Source organism: Pseudophryne corroboree, chromosome 2 (genome assembly GCF_028390025.1).
Source record: "Pseudophryne corroboree isolate aPseCor3 chromosome 2, aPseCor3.hap2, whole genome shotgun sequence".
NCBI classification, from domain to species: domain Eukaryota; kingdom Metazoa; phylum Chordata; class Amphibia; order Anura; family Myobatrachidae; genus Pseudophryne; species Pseudophryne corroboree.
The window spans coordinates 106,849,758-106,871,086 of record NC_086445.1 but is presented as its reverse complement, the minus strand read 5'-3'; the positions used below and the strand labels follow the sequence as shown (position 1 = coordinate 106,871,086).

Here is a 21,329-nt window from a genome sequence, read left to right as displayed (position 1 = left end):
GGCAACTTCTCCACTGGCTCACTTCTCCGCACTTATCACTGCTTAGTAAATATCCCCCTAATAACAGCAACCTTATTGGAGGTGTAACATTCTACTGATGTGTACATTATAAAGAGTGGGAACAAAGCTAATATATACAGTGTAACCACATATAAAAATCATTGATCCAGTGACTTTAGCACTGGGAACTGGACATTAATAACTTTTAGACGGTCTAAGCCATTAATAAGTGTGTTACTGTTTTTATTTTTTGATACATGTTGAGAATCTATTGTGATTTTTATTATTTTTTATAATAAATGTTTGAATATTGCGCTCCCTTTTTATAATTATTGTCTACACACCAGGAGGGATTAAAAGAAATGATTGAAGATCTAGGTAGACTAGAGGAATGGTCAAGAGCATGGCAACTACAGTTTAATGCTAACAAATGTTAAATCGTGCACTTGGGTCTCAAAAATCCAAAGTATAAATATAGTATTAACGGCACTATAATGGGTACTACTCAGGAGAAGAGGGATCTAGGAGTCACTATGTCTAGAGAACGGTGTTCACTACTGGAGGCCATATCTCCAGAAGGATATGAATATATTACAGAGCGTACAAAGAAGGGCAATTTTATTGGTGCATGGCCTACATCACAAAACTTAAGCTGGGAACACACTGGAGCGACAGACATTCAGACTGTGTACACATTGCTCCAGTGCCTACACAGATTTACCTGGAAAGATATAGATCAAGATTTTTAACATGGTACAGGAGGGGGATATACTTCAAAGGAAGAGAAGTAACAGAACACGAAGACATGCACAGACACTGGAGGGAGACAATTTCAGGGGAAATCTGAGGAACAATTACTTCACAGAAAGGGTAGTGGAGAAGTGGAATAACCTCCCAGCAGAGGAGGTAGAGACTAATACAGTAGAGCAATTTAAGCATGCATGAGATAAACATAAGAATATCATTACAAAGAAATAAGGATCAAAAAGGGTTTTAGGTGACAATATGGTTAAAAAAAAGTGGCAGACTAGATGGGGCTGATCTGCCGTCATCTTTACTGAAGGTTACAGCCCTGCAGACCAAAGTAGGTTTTCTGACTGCGCACACATACTCTATAGAGAAATGCACCACATATATTGTGCCTTTTACCTTGCACCTCCACAGACGTGCGCAGGATACCACGCAATGATAGGCTACCGTATGTACAGAAGATGCGCGCAGTTGCGCACTGCACATGTCCATCTCTCACGCCATCAAACTGACCCCTCAGAGTTAGGTTAGGTATGGGTTAGCCTTCTACAGCTATTTAGCATAATGGTAAGTGGTTAGGGAAAGGTTTAATGTATACAAAAATATAAAACTATTCATTAATCAGTCTTCTAGGTGTAGTGTAGACGTCCGTACCGCAACATGCTCCTATGCTCTTCGTGCCAGGTTTGTATCCTTTCTTCCCATTGTTCTTTTGTCAGTTTATGTTGTTCCAGAACACTGAAAAAAAAAAATATAAGTAACAATGAGTAACCAATCTATAAACCAAAATATAACTGGAGGCCAAATGTTAGCAAAGTTCAAGTACAGGGCTAAGCTGACATTGTGTGTAAAACAATATGATCTTTGCATAGATTAATACAGTGATTGCTTTGCCTCAGTGCAAGTCAACAAAAGGCCACAAATGTATTGATACTGCAGTTTACCTTTGCCAAGAGGTGTCTGATTGGTATCATCTGTGATTAGTTGTTTTTTTTTTAAACACAAGAGAGAAAGAAAAAGGCAAACTTACAAAAATAAAATATTTCGTAGCATCAAACACTGGATCCGCCCCAAGAAAAAAAAATTTATGCAAAATTTTGGCCTTGCTTTTTCACCTGAAAACATAAATATGGGGCTGGATGTAATGATGCCCTAAGTTCGATGGTCGCGTGGGTGGCGGCAGAACTTTTTTTTTTTTTTTTAAAGAGGCAATCACTTTTAAGGCAAAACCAAGCTTGAAAGTGAACTCAGGCGTAATTACATCCGGGCCCTAGTATATTTTTTAGGTCATGTCTCCTGTGATTTCCCCCCAAAATTAACAGTGCATCTGGAAAGTATTCACAGCGCTTCACTTTTTCCACATTTTGTTATGTTACAGCCTTATTCCAAAAAGGAATAAATTAATTTTTTCCCCTCAAAATTCTATACACAATACCCCATAACGACAACGTGAAAAAGTTATTTTTGCAAATTTATAAAAAATTCCAAAAGAATAAAAAACTGGCATACTAGATGGGCCAAGTGGTTCTTATCTGCCGTTAAATTCTAGGTTTCTATGAGTTTGTATGGTGTTTCCCCTGATCGTACGGGGTTCCTTTCGGTGCTTGGGTTTGCTTCCACACTCCAAAAACACAGAGTCAACTAAAATTGGAGCCATGTGGGTGTTAGGAAATCTGTATTCTCCAATGGAGCAGGGACGGATGTAAATAAGAAATATTCGCTGTATGGTCTCCCAATCTTACTTTGGGGGGGGGGGGGGGGGAGTTAGAATTTTTTTTTTGACTGAATTAGAGTTGCTCCTGCCACACTTTATGGTAGTGGGATCTCACTCAAAAGTGTTTGTTACCCCATAGGGTGGCGAGCAGCTTTAAACGAAGAGGGGTGCGAATTCGCCGGGTAAAGATTTTAAGTTGGGCTACCGATGCTGCCGTTTAAACGCTGTGGCAGTGGTGGTTTGCACACAATTGAATTCCCACCTTTGTATCCAACAGAATTACATACTGGGGAATGGAGAATGTATAGAATATGCTATACCTATTCACCAGTCACATCACACAGTTGCACACTACTGGTTTCCAGATTCCAATAGTCCAAGAGGGAAAACCATCAGTGTCACTCGAAACCAATTTATATAGTGTACTACTACAAAGAAAACATGCATCCAGTGGAGCCCCTGGGGATCATTTGCTCGTAGCGTCACACTGGAATTGCAGCATTTTAAAGTAAGTAAAAGTTTACAGAGACAGGAGAAAGAAACAATAGGAATCCATATAAGTAGACAAATATTAAACATGTTCATGGAGCCCTCCCTGCTGAACAGAAGAAGCATTTAGCATAAAGCACGTGTTCTGAACACTGGGCACAATAACCATGGCAGCACTTGGTATACATTCCAGTCCCTGAGGGGCAGATGTATTAACATGGAGAAGGCATAAGGAAGTGATAAACCAGTGATATGTGCAAGGTGATAAAGGTACCAGCCAATCAGATCCTAACTGTTAATTTACATAATGGAGCTGATTGGCTGGTGCCTTTATCACCTTGCACATATCACTGGTTTATCACTTCCTTATGCCTTCTCCAGGTTAATACATCTGCCCCTGAGTTCCAGGCCATCAATGATTACAGCAGTGGTTCCCAAACTTTTTTGAAACATGGCGCCCTAGAGAATCAGAGTTTTTTTTTTTTTAAGGGCACCCCCTAGACCAAAAGTTTCTTGTTGAGAAATTTAGAAAGAAATATTACATTAAGTAAATTGTGTTTATACTGTAGGTCATCCTTAGGGTCACTTGTGTGGTGAGGGACAGGATTTGCTTCTGTTTGTCCACATATTTTAGGTTGACAGCCACCAGCACTGGTTTTGCCTATTACATTGACCATAAATAATTTGAATTGGTCCTGGACCACCAACCCAGGGCACCCCTGCAAGTGTCCCGAGGCACCCCCAGGGTGCCATGGCACACAGTTTGAGAACCACTGGTTTATAGCATAGCTATACAAGAAGCATGATCAGCGCTGCATACTGTAGCCTTATTAGTCACCCTTCTATCTAAACGAAGCCTATTTTCCAGTACTGTGATTGATCATGGGGCCTAATTCAGACCTGATCGTAGATGTGCTAAATTTAGCACATCTACGATCAGTCTTCAGACATGCGGGGGGTCGCCCAGCACAGGGCTAGTCCGCCCCGCATGTCAGGCCCGAGCCTCCCCCAGACACACACAAGTACTAAAGTATCGCACAGTGGCAATGCTTTTGTACTGGAAGAGTAGCTCCCTACCGGCGCAGCTCCTGCATCCTGGGAGCTACTAGGCGCTGCTCGGGTCACCGCGGCTGCGTGTGATGTCACACAGCCGCCGCGGCCTGCCCCCCCAATGGTCCGGGCCCGCCTGCGTTGCCCGGACCGCGCCCCCCTAAACGGCGGCCAAACGCTGACGGCCCGCCCCCTCCCGCCTCTGCCTGTCAATCAGGCAGAGGCGATCGCAGGGCTAAGACAGCCATCGAAAAACGCACAGCAGCGATCAGGTCTGAATTAGCCCCATGGAGCCAAGTCCCAGGTGCATTACCAAACGCAGACAAATTAGGTTCCTTGCCAGCATATTAGTAAACATACTGAAAACAAAACCTGAACAATCCCTAATAACAGAGTGTATTTAATAGCGACTACCCCAGTGCCATCACTCAGCACATTACAGCTTCCACAGCAGAATTAAATACCCAACAGATACAGGACAAAAAGGACAGCGTCTGACACATTTATGGACGGTAAACTGGTTCACAAATTGCGCTGTCAAATCTGTGCTAGTTACCTCAAGCTATTGTGTGCAGCCTCGGAGAAAAATAAGTCCAAACCGTTTATTTCTCTAAAGGAGGACATGTATTTACAGATTCCATTTCATTTCCATTCTCTGAGAACATGAGAATCAATACTCCATAACAAGAACACATTCCAGGCCACTCCATTCATTAGAAGAATGGTCTAGGATATCTGTTATCCCGACTCACTTACCGCTGAGGGAGCAGGCGGTCATTGGCCAGGTAACCTGGTTTGTGGACGTCCTTGCTGTAATCCCCATATTTGGCTTGTACAGCATAGGAAGCCAGTAGGACCGCAGTCTCGGGAGGACAGTAGATTTCATCATTTAATATCGCTTCTTTAACTTGCAAAAAGAACAGTCTCTGGGTTATGTCCTGAATTAATTCTTCTGATACATCCTCTGGGAAAAACTTTGCTCTAAATTTGAACTGTAAAGGATTTTCCTTCCGGACATCTTGCTGAGTCACCTGAAAAGAATTATAAACATTAACTCCTATTAACATGATTGTGCCAAACCTAGATACATTAATTATAGCATTATAATGTAGCGATTCTGAAATACTTACAGGGTTCGGTACTAACTTTGCAGGACAAGATACAAAGTGCAGGATCATGCAGCAAAGATTTAATGCAGTCTGAGGGGTAGATTTACTAAAGCTTCTAAAAATGAAAAAAAATAAGAATTTACTTACCGATAATTCTATTTCTCGTAGTCCGTAGTGGATGCTGGGACTCCGTCAGGACCATGGGGAATAGCGGCTCCGCAGGTGACTGGGCACAAAAGTAAAAGCTTTAGGACTACCTGGTGTGCACTGGCTCCTCCCCCTATGACCCTCCTCCAAGCCTCAGTTAGGATACTGTGCCCGGACGAGCGTACACAATAAGGAAGGATTTTGAATCCCGGGTAAGACTCATACCAGCCACACCAATCACACCATATAACTTGTGATCTAAACCCAGTTAACAGTATGATAACATGAGGAGCCTCCAGAACAGATGGCTCACTACAACAAAACCCGGATTTTTGGCAACAATAACTATGTACAAGTATTGCAGACAATCCGCACTTGGGATGGGCGCCCAGCATCCACTACGGACTACGAGAAATAGAATTATCGGTAAGTAAATTCTTATTTTCTCTGACGTCCTTGTGGATGTTGGGACTCCGTCAGGACCATGGGGATTATACCAAAGCTCCCAAACGGGCGGGAGAGTGCGGATGACTCTGCAGCACCGAATGAGAGAACTCCAGGTCCTCCTCAGCCAGGGTATCAAATTTGTAGAATTTTACAAACGTGTTTTCCCCTGACCACGTAGCTGCTCGGCAAAGTTGTAAAGCCGAGACCCCTCGGGCAGCCGCCCAAGATGAGCCCACCTTCCTTGTGGAATGGGCATTGACAGATTTTGGCTGTGGCAGGCCTGCCACAGAATGTGCAAGCTGAATTGTACTACAAATCCAACGAGCAATAGTCTGCTTAGAAGCAGGAGCACCCAGCTTGTTGGGTGCATACAATATAAACAGCGAGTCAGATTTCCTGACTCCAGCCGTCCTGGAAACATATTTTCAGGGCCCTGACTACATCCAGTAACTTGGAATCCTCCAAGTCCCCAGTAGCCGCAGGCACCACAATAGGTTGGTTTAGGTGAAACGCTGAAGCCACCTTAGGGAGAAATTGAGGGCGAGTCCTCAATTCCGCCCTATCCGAATGAAATATCAGGTAAGGGCTTTTATAGGATAAAGCCGCCAATTCTAATACGCGCCTGGCTGAAGCCAGGGCCAACAGCATTACTACTTTCCATGTGAGATATTTTAAATCCACTGTGGCAAGTGGTTCGAACCAATGTGATTTTAGGAATCCCAAAACCACATTGAGATCCCAGGGTGCCACTGGAGGCACAAAGGGAGGCTGTATATGCAGTACCCCCTTTACAAAAGTCTGGACTTCAGGAACTGAAGCCAATTCTTTCTGGAAGAAAATCGACAAGGCCGAAATTTGAACCTTAATGGATCCTAATTTTAGGCCCATGGACAGTCCAGTTTGCAGGAAATGCAGGAAACGACCTAGTTGAAATTCCTCTGTCGGGGCCTTCCTGGCCTCGCACCACGCAACATATTTCCTCCAAATACGGTGATAATGTTGTGCAGTTACATCCTTCCTGGCTTTGATCAAGGTAGGGATGACTTCATCTGGAATGCCTTTTTCCTTCAGGATCCGGCGTTCAACCGCCATGCCGTCAAACGCAGCCGCGGTAAGTCTTGGAACAGACAGGGTCCTTGCTGAAGCAGGTCCCTTCTTAGAGGTAGAGGCCACGGATCCTCCGTGAGCATCTCTTGAAGTTCCGGGTACCAAGTCCTTCTTGGCCAATCCGGAGCCACGAGTATAGCTCTTACTCCTCTCCGTCTTATAATCCCCAGTACCTTTGGTATGAGAGGCAGAGGAGGGAACACATACACTGACTGGTACACCCACGGTGTTACCAGAGCGTCCACCGCTATTGCCTGAGGGTCCCTTGACCTGGCGCAATACCTGTATAGTTTTTTGTTGAGGCGGGACGCCATCATGTCCACCTTTGGTTTTCCCCAACGGTTTACAATCACTTGGAAGACTTCTGGATGAAGTCCCCACTCTCCCGGGTGGAGATCGTGTCTGCTGAGAAAATCTGCTTCCCAGTTGTCCACTCCGGGAATGAACACTGCTGACAGTGCTATCACATGATTTTCCGCCCAGCGAAGAATCCTTGCAGCTTCTGCCATCGCTCTCCTGCTTCTTGTGCCGCCCTGTCTGTTTACGTGGGCGACTGCCGTGATGTTGTCCGACTGGATCAACACCGGCTGACCCTGAAGCAGAGGCCTTGCTTGACTTAGGGCATTGTAAATGGCCCTTAGTTCCAGGATATTTATGTGAAATGACGTTTCCATGCTTGACCACAAGCCCTGGAAATTTCTTCCCTGTGTGACTGCTCCCCAGCCTCTCAGGCTGAATGCCTGTCCTGAATGCCGAATCTGCGGCCCTCTAGAAGATGAGCACTCTGCAACCACCACAGGAGAGACACCCTTGTCCTCGGAGACAGGGTTATCCGCTGATGCATCTGAAGATGCGATCCGGACCATTTGTCCAGCAGATCCCACTGAAAAGTTCTTGCGTGGAATCTGCCGAATGGAATCGCTTCGTAAGAAGCCACCATTTTTCCCAGGACCCTTGTGCATTGATGCACTGACACTTGGCCTGGTTTTAGGAGGTTCCTGACTAGCTCGGATAACTCCCTGGCTTTCTCCTCCGGGAGAAACACCTTTTTCTGGACTGTGTCCAGAATCATCCCTAGGAACAGCAGACGTGTCGCTGGAATCAGCTGCGATTTTGGAATATTTAGAATCCACCCGTGCTGTCGTAGCACTACTTGAGATAGTGCTACTCCGACCTCTAACTGTTCCCTGGACCTTGCCATTATCAGGAGATCGTCCAAGTAAGGGATAATTAAGACGCCTTTTCTTCGAAGAAGAATCATCATTTCGGCCATTACCTTGGTAAAGACCCGGGGTGCCGTGGACAATCCAAACGGCAGCGTCTGAAACTGATAATGACAGTCCTGTACCACAAACCTGAGGTACCCTTGGTGAGAAGGGTAAATTGGGACATGGAGGTAAGCATCCTTGATGTCCAGAGACACCATATAGTCCCCTTCTTCCAGGTTCGCTATCACTGCTCTGAGTGACTCCATCTTGAATTTGAACCTTTGTATGTAAGTGTTCAAGGATTTCAGATTTAAAATAGGTCTCACCGAGCCGTCCGGCTTCGGTACCACAAACAGCGTGGAATAATACCCCTTTCCCTGTTGTAGGAGGGGTACCTTGATTATCACCTGCTGGGAATACAGCTTGTGAATGGCTTCCAATACCGCCTCCCTGTCAGAGGGAGACGTTGGTAAAGCAGACTTCAGGAACCGGCGAGGGGGAGACGTCTCGAATTCCAATTTGTACCCCTGAGATACTACCTGCAGGATCCAGGGGTCCACTTGCGAGTGAGCCCACTGCGCGCTGAAATTCTTGAGATGGCCCCCCACCGTACCTGAGTCCGCTTGTAAGGCCCCAGCGTCATGCTGAGGACTTGGCAGAAGCGGGGGAGGGCTTCTGTTCCTGGGAAGAGGCTGCCTGCTGCAGTCTTTTTCCCCTTCCTCTGCCCCGGGGCAGAAATGAGTGGCCTTTTGCCCGCTTGCCCTTATGGGGACGAAAGGACTGAGCCTGAAAAGACGGTGTCTTTTTCTGCTGAGAGGTGACCTGGGGTAAAAAGGTGGATTTCCCAGCCGTTGCCGTGGCCACCAGGTCCGATAGACCGACCCCAAATAACTCCTCCCCTTTATACGGCAATACTTCCATATGCCGTTTGGAATCCGCATCACCTGACCACTGTCGCGTCCATAACCCTCTTCTGGCAGAAATGGACAGCGCACTTACTCTTGATGCCAGAGTGCAAATATCCCTCTGTGCATCTCGCATATATAGAAATGCATCCTTTAAATGCTCTATAGTCAATAATATACTGTCCCTGTCCAGGGTATCAATATTTTCAGTCAGGGAATCCGACCAAGCCACCCCAGCACTGCACATCCAGGCTGAGGCGTTTGCTGGTCGCAGTATAACACCAGTATGTGTGTATATACTTTTTAGGATATTTTCCAGCTTCCTATCAGCTGGATCCTTGAGGGCGGCCGTATCAGGAGACGGTAACGCCACTTGTTTTGATAAGCGTGTGAGCGCCTTATCTACCCTAGGGGGTGTTTCCCAACGCGCCCTAACCTCTGGCGGGAAAGGGTATAATGCCAATAATTTTTTCGAAATTAGCAGTTTTTTATCGGGGGAAACCCACGCTTCATCACACACCTCATTTAATTCATCTGATTCAGGAAAAATAAGAATTTACTTACCGATAATTCTATTTCTCATAGTCCGTAGTGGATGCTGGGGACTCCGTAAGGACCATGGGAATAGCGGCTCCGCAGGAGACTGGGCACATCTAAAGAAAGCTTTAGGGCTATCTGCTGTGCACTGGCTCCTCCCCCTATGACCCTCCTCCAAGCCTCAGTTAGGATACTGTGCCCAGACGAGCGTACACAATAAGGAAGGATTTTGAATCCCGGGTAAGACTCATACCAGCCACACCAATCACACCGTATAACCTGTGATCTGAACCCAGTTAACAGCATGATAACAGAGGAGCCTCTGAAAGATGGCTCACAACAATAATAACCCGATTTTTGTAACAATAACTATGTACAAGTATTGCAGACAATCCGCACTTGGGATGGGCGCCCAGCATCCACTACGGACTATGAGAAATAGAATTATCGGTAAGTAAATTCTTATTTTCTCTAACGTCCTAAGTGGATGCTGGGGACTCCGTAAGGACCATGGGGATTATACCAAAGCTCCCAAACGGGCGGGAGAGTGCGGATGACTCTGCAGCACCAAATGAGAGAACTCCAGGTCCTCCTCAGCCAGGATATCAATTTTGTAGAATTTTACAAACGTATTTGCTCCTGACCAAGTAGCTGCTCGGCAAAGTTGTAAAGCCGAGACCCCTCGGGCAGCCGCCCAAGATGAGCCCACCTTCCTTGTGGAGTGGGCATTTACAGATTTTTGGCTGTGGCAGGCCTGCCACAGAATGTGCAAGCTGAATTGTACTACAAATCCAACGAGCAATAGTCTGCTTAGAAGCAGGAGCACCCAGCTTGTTGGGTGCATACAGGATAAACAGCGAGTCAGATTTCCTGACTCCAGTCGTCCTGGAAACATATTTTCAGGGCACTGACAACGTCTAGCAACTTGGAGGCCTCCAAGTCCCTAGTAGCCGCAGGCACCACCAATAGGTTGGTTCAGGTGAAACGCTGAAACCACCTTGGGGAGAAACTGAGGACGAGTCCTCAATTCCGCCCTGTCCGAATGGAAAATCAGATAAGGGCTTTTTCAGGATAAAGCCGCCAATTCTGACACGCGCCTGGCCCAGGCCAGGGCCAACAGCATGACCACTTTTCATGTGAGATATTTTAACTCCACAGATTTAAGTGGTTCAAACCAATGTGACTTTTGGAACCCAAAACTACATTGAGATCCCAAAGTGCCACTGGAGGCACAAAAGGAGGCTGTATATGCAGTACCCCTTTTACAAACGTCTGAACTTCAGGGACTGAAGCTAGTTCTTTTTGGAAGAAAATTGACAGGGCCGAAATTTGAACCTTAATGGACCCCAATTTCAGGCCCATAGACACTCCTGTTTGCAGGAAATGTAGGAATCGACCCAGTTGAATTTCCTCCGTCGGGCCTTATTGGCCTCGCACCACGCAACATATTTTCGCCAATTGCGGTGATAATGTTTTTGCGGTTACATCCTTCCTGGCTTTGATCAGGATAGGGATGACTTCATCCGGAATGCCTTTTTTCCTTCAGGATCCGGCGTTCAACCGCCATGCCGTCAAACGCAGCCGCGGTAAGTCTTGGAACAGACAGGGTCCTTGCTGGAGCAGGTCCCTTCTTAGAGGTATTGGCCACGGATCCTCCGTGAGCATCTCTTGAAGTTCCGGTTACCAAGTCCTTCTTGGCCAATCCGGAACCACGAATATAGTGCTTACTCCTCTCCATCTTATCAATCTCAGTACCTTGGGTATGAGAGGCAGAGGAGGGAACACATACCCTGACTGGTACACCCACGGTGTTACCAGAGCGTCTACAGCTTATTGCCTGAGTGTCCCTGGCGCAATACCTGTCGAGTTTTTAATCATGTGGAAGACTTCTGGGTGAAGTCCCCACTCTCCCGGGTGGAGGTCGTGCTGAGGAAGTCTGCTTCCCAGTTGTCCACTCCCGGAATGAATACTGCTGACAGTGCTATCACATGATTTTCCGCCCAGCGAAGAATCCTTGCAGCTTCTGCCATTGCCCTCCTGCTTCTTGTGCCACCCTGTCTGTTTACGTGGGTGACTGCCGTGATGTTGTCCGACTGGATCAACACCGGCTGACCTTGAAGCAGAGGTCTTGCTAAGCTTAGAGCATTGTAATTGGCCCTTAGCTTCAGGATATTTATGTGAAGTGATGTATCCAGGCTTGACCCTAAGCCCTGGATATTCCTTCCCTGTGTGACTGCTCCCCAGCCTCGCAGGCTGGCATCCGTGGTCACCAGGACCCAGTCCTGAATGCCGAATCTGCGGCCCTCTAGAAGATGAGCACTCTGCAACCACCACATGATGGATACCCTTGTCCTTGGTGACAGGGTTATCCGCTGATGCATCTGAAAATGCGACCCGGACCATTTGTCCAGTAGGTTCCACTGGAAAGTTCTTGCGTGGAATCTAACGAATGGGATTGCTTCGTAGGAAGCCACCATTTTTACCCAGAACCCTTGTGCATTGATGCACTGAGACTTGGTTCGGTTTTAGGAGGTTCCTGACTAGCTCGGATAACTCCCTGGCTTTCTCTTCCGGGAGAAACACCTTTTTTCTGGACTGTGTCCAGGAACATCCCTAGGAAACAGAAGACAAGTCGTCGGAACCAGCTGCGATTTTGGAATATTGAGAATCCAATCGTGCTGCCGCAACACTACCTGAGATAGTGCTACACCGACTTCCAACTGTTCCCTGGATCTTACCCTTATCAGGGAATCGTCCAAGTAAGGGATAACTAAAATTCCCTTCCTTCGAAGGGATATCATTTCGGCCATTACCTTGGTAAAGACCCGGGGTGCCGTGGACCATCCCTACGGCAGCGTCTGAACTGATAGTGACAGTTCTGTACCATAACCTGAGGTACTCTTGGTGAGAAGGGTAAATTTTGACATGAAGGTAAGCATCCTTGATGTCCCGAGACATCATGTAGTCCCCTTCTTCCAGGTTCGCAATCACTGCTCTGAGTGACTCAATCTTGAATTTGAACCTCTGTATGTAAGTGTTCAAAGATTTTAGATTTAGAATCGGTCTCACCGAGCCGTCTGGCTTCGGTACCACAATAGTGTGGAATAATACCCCGTTCCCTGTTGCAGGAGGGGTACCTTGATTATCACCTGCTGGGAATACAGCTTGTGAATGGCTTCCAAAACTGCCTCCCTGTCAGAGGGAGACGTCGGTAAAGCCGACTTTTGGAAACGGCGAGGGGGAGACGTCTCGAATTTCAATATGTACCCTTGAGATATTACCTGAAGGATCCAGGGGTCTACTTGCGAGTGAGCCCACTGCGCACTGAAATTCATTGAGAACGGGCCCCCACCGTGCCTGAGCTTGTAAGGCCCTAGCGTCATACTGAGGGCTTTGCAGAGGCGGGAAAGGATTTCTGTTCCTGGGAACTGGGTAATCTCTTCAGCCTTTTTCCTCTCCCTCTGTCACGAGCAGAAAAGAGGAACCTTTTGTCCGCTTGCCAACAAAGGACTGCGCCTGATAATATGGCGTCTTATTTTGAGAGGCGACCTGGGGTACAAACGTGGATTTCCCAGTTGTTGCCGTGGCCACCAGGTCTAAAAGACCGACCCCAAATGTCCCTTTTCAAAGGCAATACTTCCAAATGCCGTTTGGAATCCGCATCACCTGACCATTTTACTGGTAGAATTGGACAACGCACTTATACTTGATGCCAGTCGGCAAATATTCCGCTGTGCATCATGCATATATAGAAATGCATCTTTTAAATGCTCTATAGGCAATAATATACTATCCTTATCTAGGATATCAATATTTCCAGTCAGGGAATCCGACCACGCCAACCCAGCACTGCACCTCCAGGCTGAGGCGATTGCTGGTCGCAGTATAACACCAGTATGTGTGTGAATACATTTTTGGATACCCTCCTGCTTTCTATCAGCAGGATCCTTAAGGGCGGCCATCTCATGAGAGGGTAGAGCCCTTGTTCTTACAAGCGTGTGAGCACCTTATCCCCCCTAGGGGGTGTTTCCCAACGCACCCTAACCTCTGGCGGGAAAGGGTATACAGCCAATACTTTTTAAGAAATTATCAATTGTTATCGGGGGGAAACCCACGCATCATCACACACCTCATTTTATTTCTCAGATTCAGGAAAACTACAGGTAGTGTTTCCCTCACCGAACATAATACCCCTTTTTGGTGGTACTCGTATTATCAGAAATGTATAAAACATTTTCCTTTGTCTCAATCATGTAACGTGTGGCCCTACTGGAAATCACGGTTGTCTCTTCACCGTCGACACAGGAGTCAGTATTCGTGTCGGCGTCTGTATCTGCCATCTGAGGTAACGGGCGCTTTAGAGCCCCTGACGGCCTATGAGACGTCTGGACAGGCACAAGCTGAGTAGCCGGCTGTCTCATGTCAACCACTGTTTTTTTATACAGAGCTGACACTGTCACGTAATTTTCAACAGTACATCCACTCAGGTGTCGACCCCCTAGGTGGTGACATCACTGTTACAGACACTCTGCTCCGTCTCCACATCATTTTTCTCCTCATACATGTCGACACAAACGTACCGACACACAGCACACACACACAGGGAATGCTCTGATAGAGGACAGGACCCCACTAGCCCTTTGGGGAGACAGAGGGAGAGTATGCCAGCACACACCAGAGCGCTATATATATATACACAGGGATAACCTTATATAAGTGTTTTTCCCCTTATAGCTGCTGTATGTTTTAATACTGCGCCTAATTAGTGCCCCCCTCTCTTTTTTTAACCCTTTCTGTAGTGTAGTGACTGCAGGGAAGAGCCAGGGAGCTTCCCTCCAACTGAGCTGTGAGGGAAAATGGCGCCAGTGTGCTGAGGAGATAGGCTCCGCCCCCTTTTCGGCGGCCTTATCTCCCGTTTTTTTGTATATTCTGGCAGGGGTTAAATGCATCCATATAGCCCAGGAGCTATATGTGATGTATTTTTTGCCATGTAAGGTATTTTTATCATGTTTTATTGCGTCTCAGGGCGCCCCCCCCAGCGCCCTGCACCCTCAGTGACCGGAGTATGAAGTGTGCTGAGAGCAATGGCGCACAGCTGCAGTGCTTTGCGCTACCTTATTGAAGACAGGAACGTCTTCTGCCGCCGATTTTTCCGGACCTCTTCGCTCTTCTGGCTCTGTAAGGGGGCCGGCGGCGCGGCTCCGGGACCCATCCAGGCTGGGCCTGTGATCGTCCCTCTGGAGCTAATGTCCAGTAGCCAAGAAGCCCAATCCACTCTGCACGCAGGTGAGTTCGCTTCTTCTCCCCTTAGTCCCTCGATGCAGTGAGCCTGTTGCCAGCAGGTCTCACTGAAAATAACAAACCTAAACTAAAACTTTCACTAAGAAGCTCAGGAGAGCCCCTAGTGTGCACCCTTCTCGTCGGGCACAGAAATCTAACTGAGGCTTGGAGGAGGGTCATAGGGGGAGGAGCCAGTGCACACCAGATAGTCCTAAAGCTTTCTTTAGATGTGCCCAGTCTCCTGCGGAGCCGCTATTCCCATGGTCCTTACGGAGTCCCCAGCATCCACTTAGGACGTTAGAGAAAACTACGGGTAGTTTTTTCACACCCCACATAATATCCTTTTTTGTGGTACTTGTAGTATCAGAAATGTTCAAAACCTCCTTCATTGCCGTGATCATGTAACGTGTGGCCCTACTGGAAATCACGTTTGTTTCCTCACCGTCGACACTGGAGTCAGTGTCTGGGTCTGTGTCGACCATCTGAGGTAACGGGCGCTTTAGAGCCCCTGACGGTGTTTGAGACGCCTGGACAGGTACTAACTGATTTGCCGGCTGTCTCATGTCGTCAACAGTCTTTTGTAAAGTGCTGACGCTATCACGTAATTCCTTCCATAAGACCATCCAGTCAGGTGTCGACTCCCTAGGGGGTGACATCACTATTACAGGCAATTGCTCCGCCTCCATACCATTTTCCTCCTCATACATGTCGACACAAACGTACCGACACACAGCACACACACAGGGAATGCTCTGATAGAGGACAGGACCCCACTAGCCCTTTGGGGAGACAGAGGGAGAGTTTGCCAGCACACACCAGAGCGCTATATATATATATATACAGGGATAACCTTATATAAGTGTATTTCCCTTATATAGCTGCTGTATTGATTAATCTGCCAAATTAGTGCCCCCCCTCTCTTGTTTTACCCTGTTTCTGTAGTGCAGGACTGCAGGGGAGAGTCAGGGAGACGTCCTTCCAGCGGAGCTGTGAGGGAAAATGGAGCTTGTGTGCTGAGGAGATAGGCTCCGCCCCCTTCTCGGCGGCCTTTCTCCCGCTTTTTTAAGGAAAACTGGCAGGGGTTAAATGCATCCATATAGCCCAGGAGCTATATGTGATGTATTTTTTGCCATCTAAGGTGTTTTTATTGCGTCTCAGGGCGCCCCCCCCCCAGCGCCCTGCACCCTCAGTGACCGGAGTGTGAAGTGTGCTGAGAGCAATGGCGCACAGCTGCGGTGCTGTGCGCTACCTTATTGAAGACAGGACGTCTTCTGCCGCCGATTTCCCGGACTCTTCTGTCTTCTGGCACTGTAAGGGGGCCGGCGGCGCGGCTCTGGGACCCATCCATGGCTGGGCCTGTGATCGGTCCCTCTGGAGCTAATGTTCAGTAGCCTAAGAAGCCCAATCCACTCTGCACGCAGGTGAGTTCGCTTCTTCTCCCCTTAGTCCCTCGGTGCAGTGAGCCTGTTGCCAGCAGGACTCACTGAAAATAAAAAACCTAATTTAAACTTTTACTCTAAGCAGCTCAGGAGAGCCACCTAGTATGCACCCTTCTCATTCGGGCACAAAAATCTAACTGAGGCTTGGAGGAGGGTCATAGGGGGAGGAGCCAGTGCACACCAGGTAGTCCTAAAGCTTTTACTTTTGTGCCCAGTCTCCTGCGGAGCCGCTATTCCCCATGGTCCTGACGGAGTCCCAGCATCCACAAGGACGTCAGAGAAAATGGTGTTGCCCAAAGCAACCAATCAGGTTCTAGCTATTTCTCTATTGCATCCTAGAAAATACTAGACAGAATTTGGTTTCTATGGGCAACATCACCACTTTTCATTTTTAGACACTTCCCCTCGAAGTATAGCACTGCCTATTGTATTTTAAGTCCTGAAATTTAAGGAAACATTTGCAAGAAGATGATCATAGTTTTGAGGTAACAAGGACAGCACTACGCTTGGTCCCGGACCTCTACTACTCTTGGCTCCCGGGCCTCTGACCCCGTGCTATGCTTGGCCCCCAGGTCGCCGACCCCATGCTGCGCTTAGCACCCAGGCCAACAGCCCTGTGCTACACTTGGCCCCCAAGCCGCCGACCCTGTGCTACACTTGGCCCCCAGGCCGCCGACCCTGTGCTACACTTGGCCCCCAGGCCGCCGACCCTGTGCTACACTTGGCCCCCAGGCCGCCGACCCTGTGCTACACTTGGCCCCCAGGCCGCCGACCCTGTGCTACACTTGGCCCCCAGGCCGCCGACCCTGTGCTACACTTGGCCCCCAGGCCGCCGACCCTGTGTTACACTAGGCCCCCAGGCCGCCGACCCTGTGCTACACTTGGCTCCCAGGCCGCCGACCATGTGCTACACTTGGCCCCCAGGCCGCCGACCCTGTGCTACAATCGGCCCCCAGGCCGCCGACCCTGTGCTACAATCGGCCCCCAGGCCGCCGACCCTGTGCTACAATCGGCCCCCAGGCCGCCGACCCTGTGCTACAATCGGCCCCCAGGCCGCCGACCCTGTGCTACAATCGGCCCCCAGGCCGCCGACCCTGTGCTACGCTTGGCCCCCAGGCCGCCGACACTGTGCTACTCTTGGCCCCCAGGCCGCCGACCCTGTGCTACGCTTGGCTTCCAGTCCTATGCTGCTCTGCCATTTCCCAATATACAGTTACAGCTGTATACAGGACTCAAATGATAACACATAAGAGCCACATACGACCCCTGAAAACACACCGTACAGGAATTTGTTGAATTAATACAAATTCAATTCTAAACAGTCCGACCTACCTGCACTGCATTTACTTTCCTTATGATGAGCAGAGAGCTACCCAGAAAGACTTCACTGGATGACCAGAGCAGGGAAGGAAGGGGAAAATTCTACAACTGACCCAAGAAACTTGACGACACTAAGTTTTTCCCATAGGATACATCCTAACATCTGTGATCTCTGCAATTCTACTGCTCAGATGTTTGGGTGCCAACAACGTTTGCAGGGTTGTGCGTCTTCTTCAGGGCCAGTGACAGGAAGGGGGGGGGGGGCATGGGGGATGGGTGTGTCAAAGGGGACACATGTACCGGGCCCCAAGGATCATAGGGGCCCCAAGGAGACCCTGCTTAGTGCCCGGCAGGGATGGAAGCTGTCTTGTCCAAATAGTGCAGCGAGCTGTAGGCGGGTTGGGCGCAGGCTCAGAGTGACTGGAGCCTCTCACACACAGTGACTGTGCGGCGAGAGTGTGCGCCCTCTTTTCCAGGTCCAGTTCAGTTGCAGGCAGTTACAGGACATGGCAGCAACTTCGCTGGCCAGGATTCCCATGCCCTGCGCTGGCCTCTTCTGGTGGGGTGTGAGGGCTGCATGGTACCTGCTGTGCAGTGTTTGGGTCTGGATACTGGGGAGTGCAGCATAGGCGAGTCTCTCTACGGGGCAATAGTGGATTGGGGAGGGGAAACAGGGCTTTGGGATGGGGTGGGAGAGCTGGGAATGCAGCATGGAGTCATTGCTGAGACACAGACTGTGGGGGAGTATGGGTCGTTGGGTCGACCACACTTAGGTCGACAGTCATTAGGTTGACCACTATTGGTCGACATGCAGTAGGTTGACAGGGTTGCTAGGTTGACATGGTCTATAGGTCGACATGTGATAGGTTCCCCAATTGTAGTCCACGTGGATCATAAAGTATGGAAAAATAGGAAAAATTACAAAAAAAATTGTGAAAAACTAGTCGACCTTTTTTCATGTTGACATATAGACCACGTCGACCTACAGCATGTCGACCTAACGACCGTATCGCCTGTGGGGTGTGCAGGAGGAAGGAGAGAGGGAGCCACAGACTGTGGTGTGTGTGGTGGAGGAAGGAGAGAGATACATATTTATATGGGTGTGGTAGGGTATGCCAGCAGCCAAGCTCCCGGCGACCAGCATACCGGCGCCGGAATCCCAACCGCCGGCATACCGACAGCTGGGCGGGCGCAAATGAGCCCCTTGCGGGCTCGCTGCTCTGCAGGCACGGTGGCGCGCCACGCTATCTATTCTCCCTCCAGGGGGTTCGTGAACCCCCAAGAGGGAGAAAAGATGTCGGTATGCCTGCGGTCGGGATTCCAGCGCCGGTATACTGGTTGTCGGGAGCTCGGCCGCCGGCAAACAGAAGACCACCCATTCAGGTGATGTTCCCAGTCTGGATGGATTTCACAATCAGTATTGGAACCTCATGAACTTTCCAGTTCTCGGTCTCTCTAGCCACGATCCCTTCTGCAGCTGACAGGTACCAGGTGTAATATCCCTGTCATCTGCAGAAGGGATCGCGGCTAGAGAGACCGAGAACTGGAAAGTTCATGAGGTTCCAATACTGATTGTGAAATCCATCCAGACTGGGAACATCACCTGAATTGTGTGCGTCATGTAAAGTGGATATGTCCACTTGAGACGGTACTTGCTTATTTCAAGGGTGTTACAAACGGGTGAAAGTTCACGTTTTTGAGATCCTTATATACTACACTAGTAGGCGCTGTTTTCACCTTTTCCCTAGATCTAACAAACAAGACCTATTGAACTTCGGTCATCTGGATTACGGCTGCCACCCTTTAAAAAGGGAGTGTTGATTGACTGTCCAGAGTTTGAGGTTACCGACTTCTTTGGACTAAGACTCTGCCCGACTACGCATACATGGTGTAGCGCTGAGTACCACACCTACTCTCTAATATAGGTATCGCTATGGGCTGCTGGGAGCTATAGTTTATTGAGAGCATCTTCTTCCCTGTAATGTGGTGCGTTGGGACACCGGCGCTAACAATAGTGATTGGCTGCTGTGCTAGTCTCCGGGAGAGCCACTGCCAAAGGGAGGACAGCAGCCTAGCTGCTTCCAGCAGGAGAAGTATTACCCGCCCCTACCCCATTCTAGGTACCTCCGGGTCCCATCCGCGGCACCCGTATACACCCCCTCCACCACCCACGGTGGCTCCGGACTCCCCCACCCGCAGCACCCCTGCACCTGCCCCTCCCCCACCCGCGGCACCCTCTTCCCCGCGGCACCTGCCCCTTCCCCACCACCGCACCAGCCACTCCCCCACCCACACCACCCCCACTCGTGGCCTCCCTCCCCCATACGTGTCTCCCCCACACCCGCCACTCCCCCAACCACAGCACCTACTAGGGTGATTCATCAGGCCATGCGTGCGATGTTCATACCGTTGCAAGGGGCTACAACCCCTTAACCATCGCACGCCCGAGGTAATATTCCATATAATACAACTATTGCACGTCACAAGAGCATGCAAGGGTTAAGGTGGCATAGCCCCTCACAACGGTGTGAAGAGCGCCCGTAGGGCGCGATGAATCTCCTAGTTCTCTTACTTATCTATCTATTTATCTCTCAGTGGGCCTCAGATATATAACTATCAGGCCCCAGGATTTCTGTTGCCGGCCCTGGTCTTCTTCACAACCTTCAGTACCTTTTCCATCGTTAGAGGTTTGGATGTCCAGTCTCCATAGATACGCCCATGCCCTAAACCAGGGGTTCTCAAACTCGGTCCTCAGGACCCCACACAGTACGTGTTTTGCAGGTTACCCAGCAAGTGCACAGGTGTATTAATTACTCACTGACACATTTTAAAAGGACCACAGGTGAAGCTAAGTATTTCACTTGTGATTCTGTGAGGAGACCTGCAAAACATGCACCATGTGGGGTCCTGAGGACCGAGTTTGAGAACCTGTGCCCTAAACTATCTATCGGAGGTCATATGGTGACTGACAACCAGTCCAGGTATGTTCTCTGTTGTGACAGACTGACACGCTGGAATTAATGGGTTATAACTGGCATTCTGAATTCCCCTACTCTGGATTATCCTGTTGCATGGTTGTGGGTTCCTGTTGTACGGCAGCAGAAAAATGTGATACACTTCATTATATATTTATTTTTTATTTCAAGGGGCATTACTGATCAAAGCTTAGACAAATAAGTGACCAACCTTTTTATTCAGCTTCAGCCACGTAGAGTAACCCTTACTGTCCACGTACTGCAGCCCAAAAAACCATACCTCGCGTAGGCCAACTGTTTTTACCACCTAAACAGCAGAAAAAAGGGAAAAAAATAACATAAAATAAAAATAAAAGCCAGCATTAACACAATATAGAAAAACCACTAATGTATGTAGCATCAGTAACAAGATAGGAAACTTATCCAACATTATGCTCTTAATTATGTTAATGTCTTGTTCAAAACAATTCAATTTCATGAATATGGGAACTTAAGCCTCCATAATTATTTTGTAGCTGAATATCTAACCCCCCACCTCACCCGCACTCTCAATAGGGCCCTAGGGTGACATAGGGGGTGGTCATGAAGAGTGACCCATCATTAATATGGCAGGCTCCCTGTAGCCAAGACAAGCACAGGAGGAAAGTATATTTTTTTTACCATACTACACATTAATAGTAGTCACAATGCTCTTTGGGTAGTAATACCTTTTAACTTACTGTAGGAGAATACAGTCAGGGGATAAAGAGCTTTTGGACTAGTTGAAATGATAAAGGTTTGAGATCAGATCTCTTGCTTGATTAAGGAGTACAATGGTCCTGGGTGACTTGCTCCGACTGCGCTGATCTTTCT

The 21,329-nt window shown here is 48.5% G+C and overlaps 1 protein-coding gene across 2 annotated transcripts in view; it reads right to left on the bottom strand.

The window, feature by feature from the left end:
* RDX (radixin) overlaps positions 1 to 21,329 on the bottom strand; it is a 196,672-nt gene that overhangs the window by 83,316 nt on the left and 92,027 nt on the right. For both annotated transcript variants that reach the window (XM_063951590.1, XM_063951591.1), the window contains exons 4-6: positions 20,689 to 20,784; positions 4,760 to 5,034; positions 1,405 to 1,488 (exon numbers count right to left, since the gene is read on the bottom strand). In XM_063951590.1, the coding sequence (XP_063807660.1) occupies positions 1,405 to 1,488; positions 4,760 to 5,034; positions 20,689 to 20,784 (455 nt within the window). The remainder of the gene's footprint in view (positions 1 to 1,404; positions 1,489 to 4,759; positions 5,035 to 20,688; positions 20,785 to 21,329) is intronic.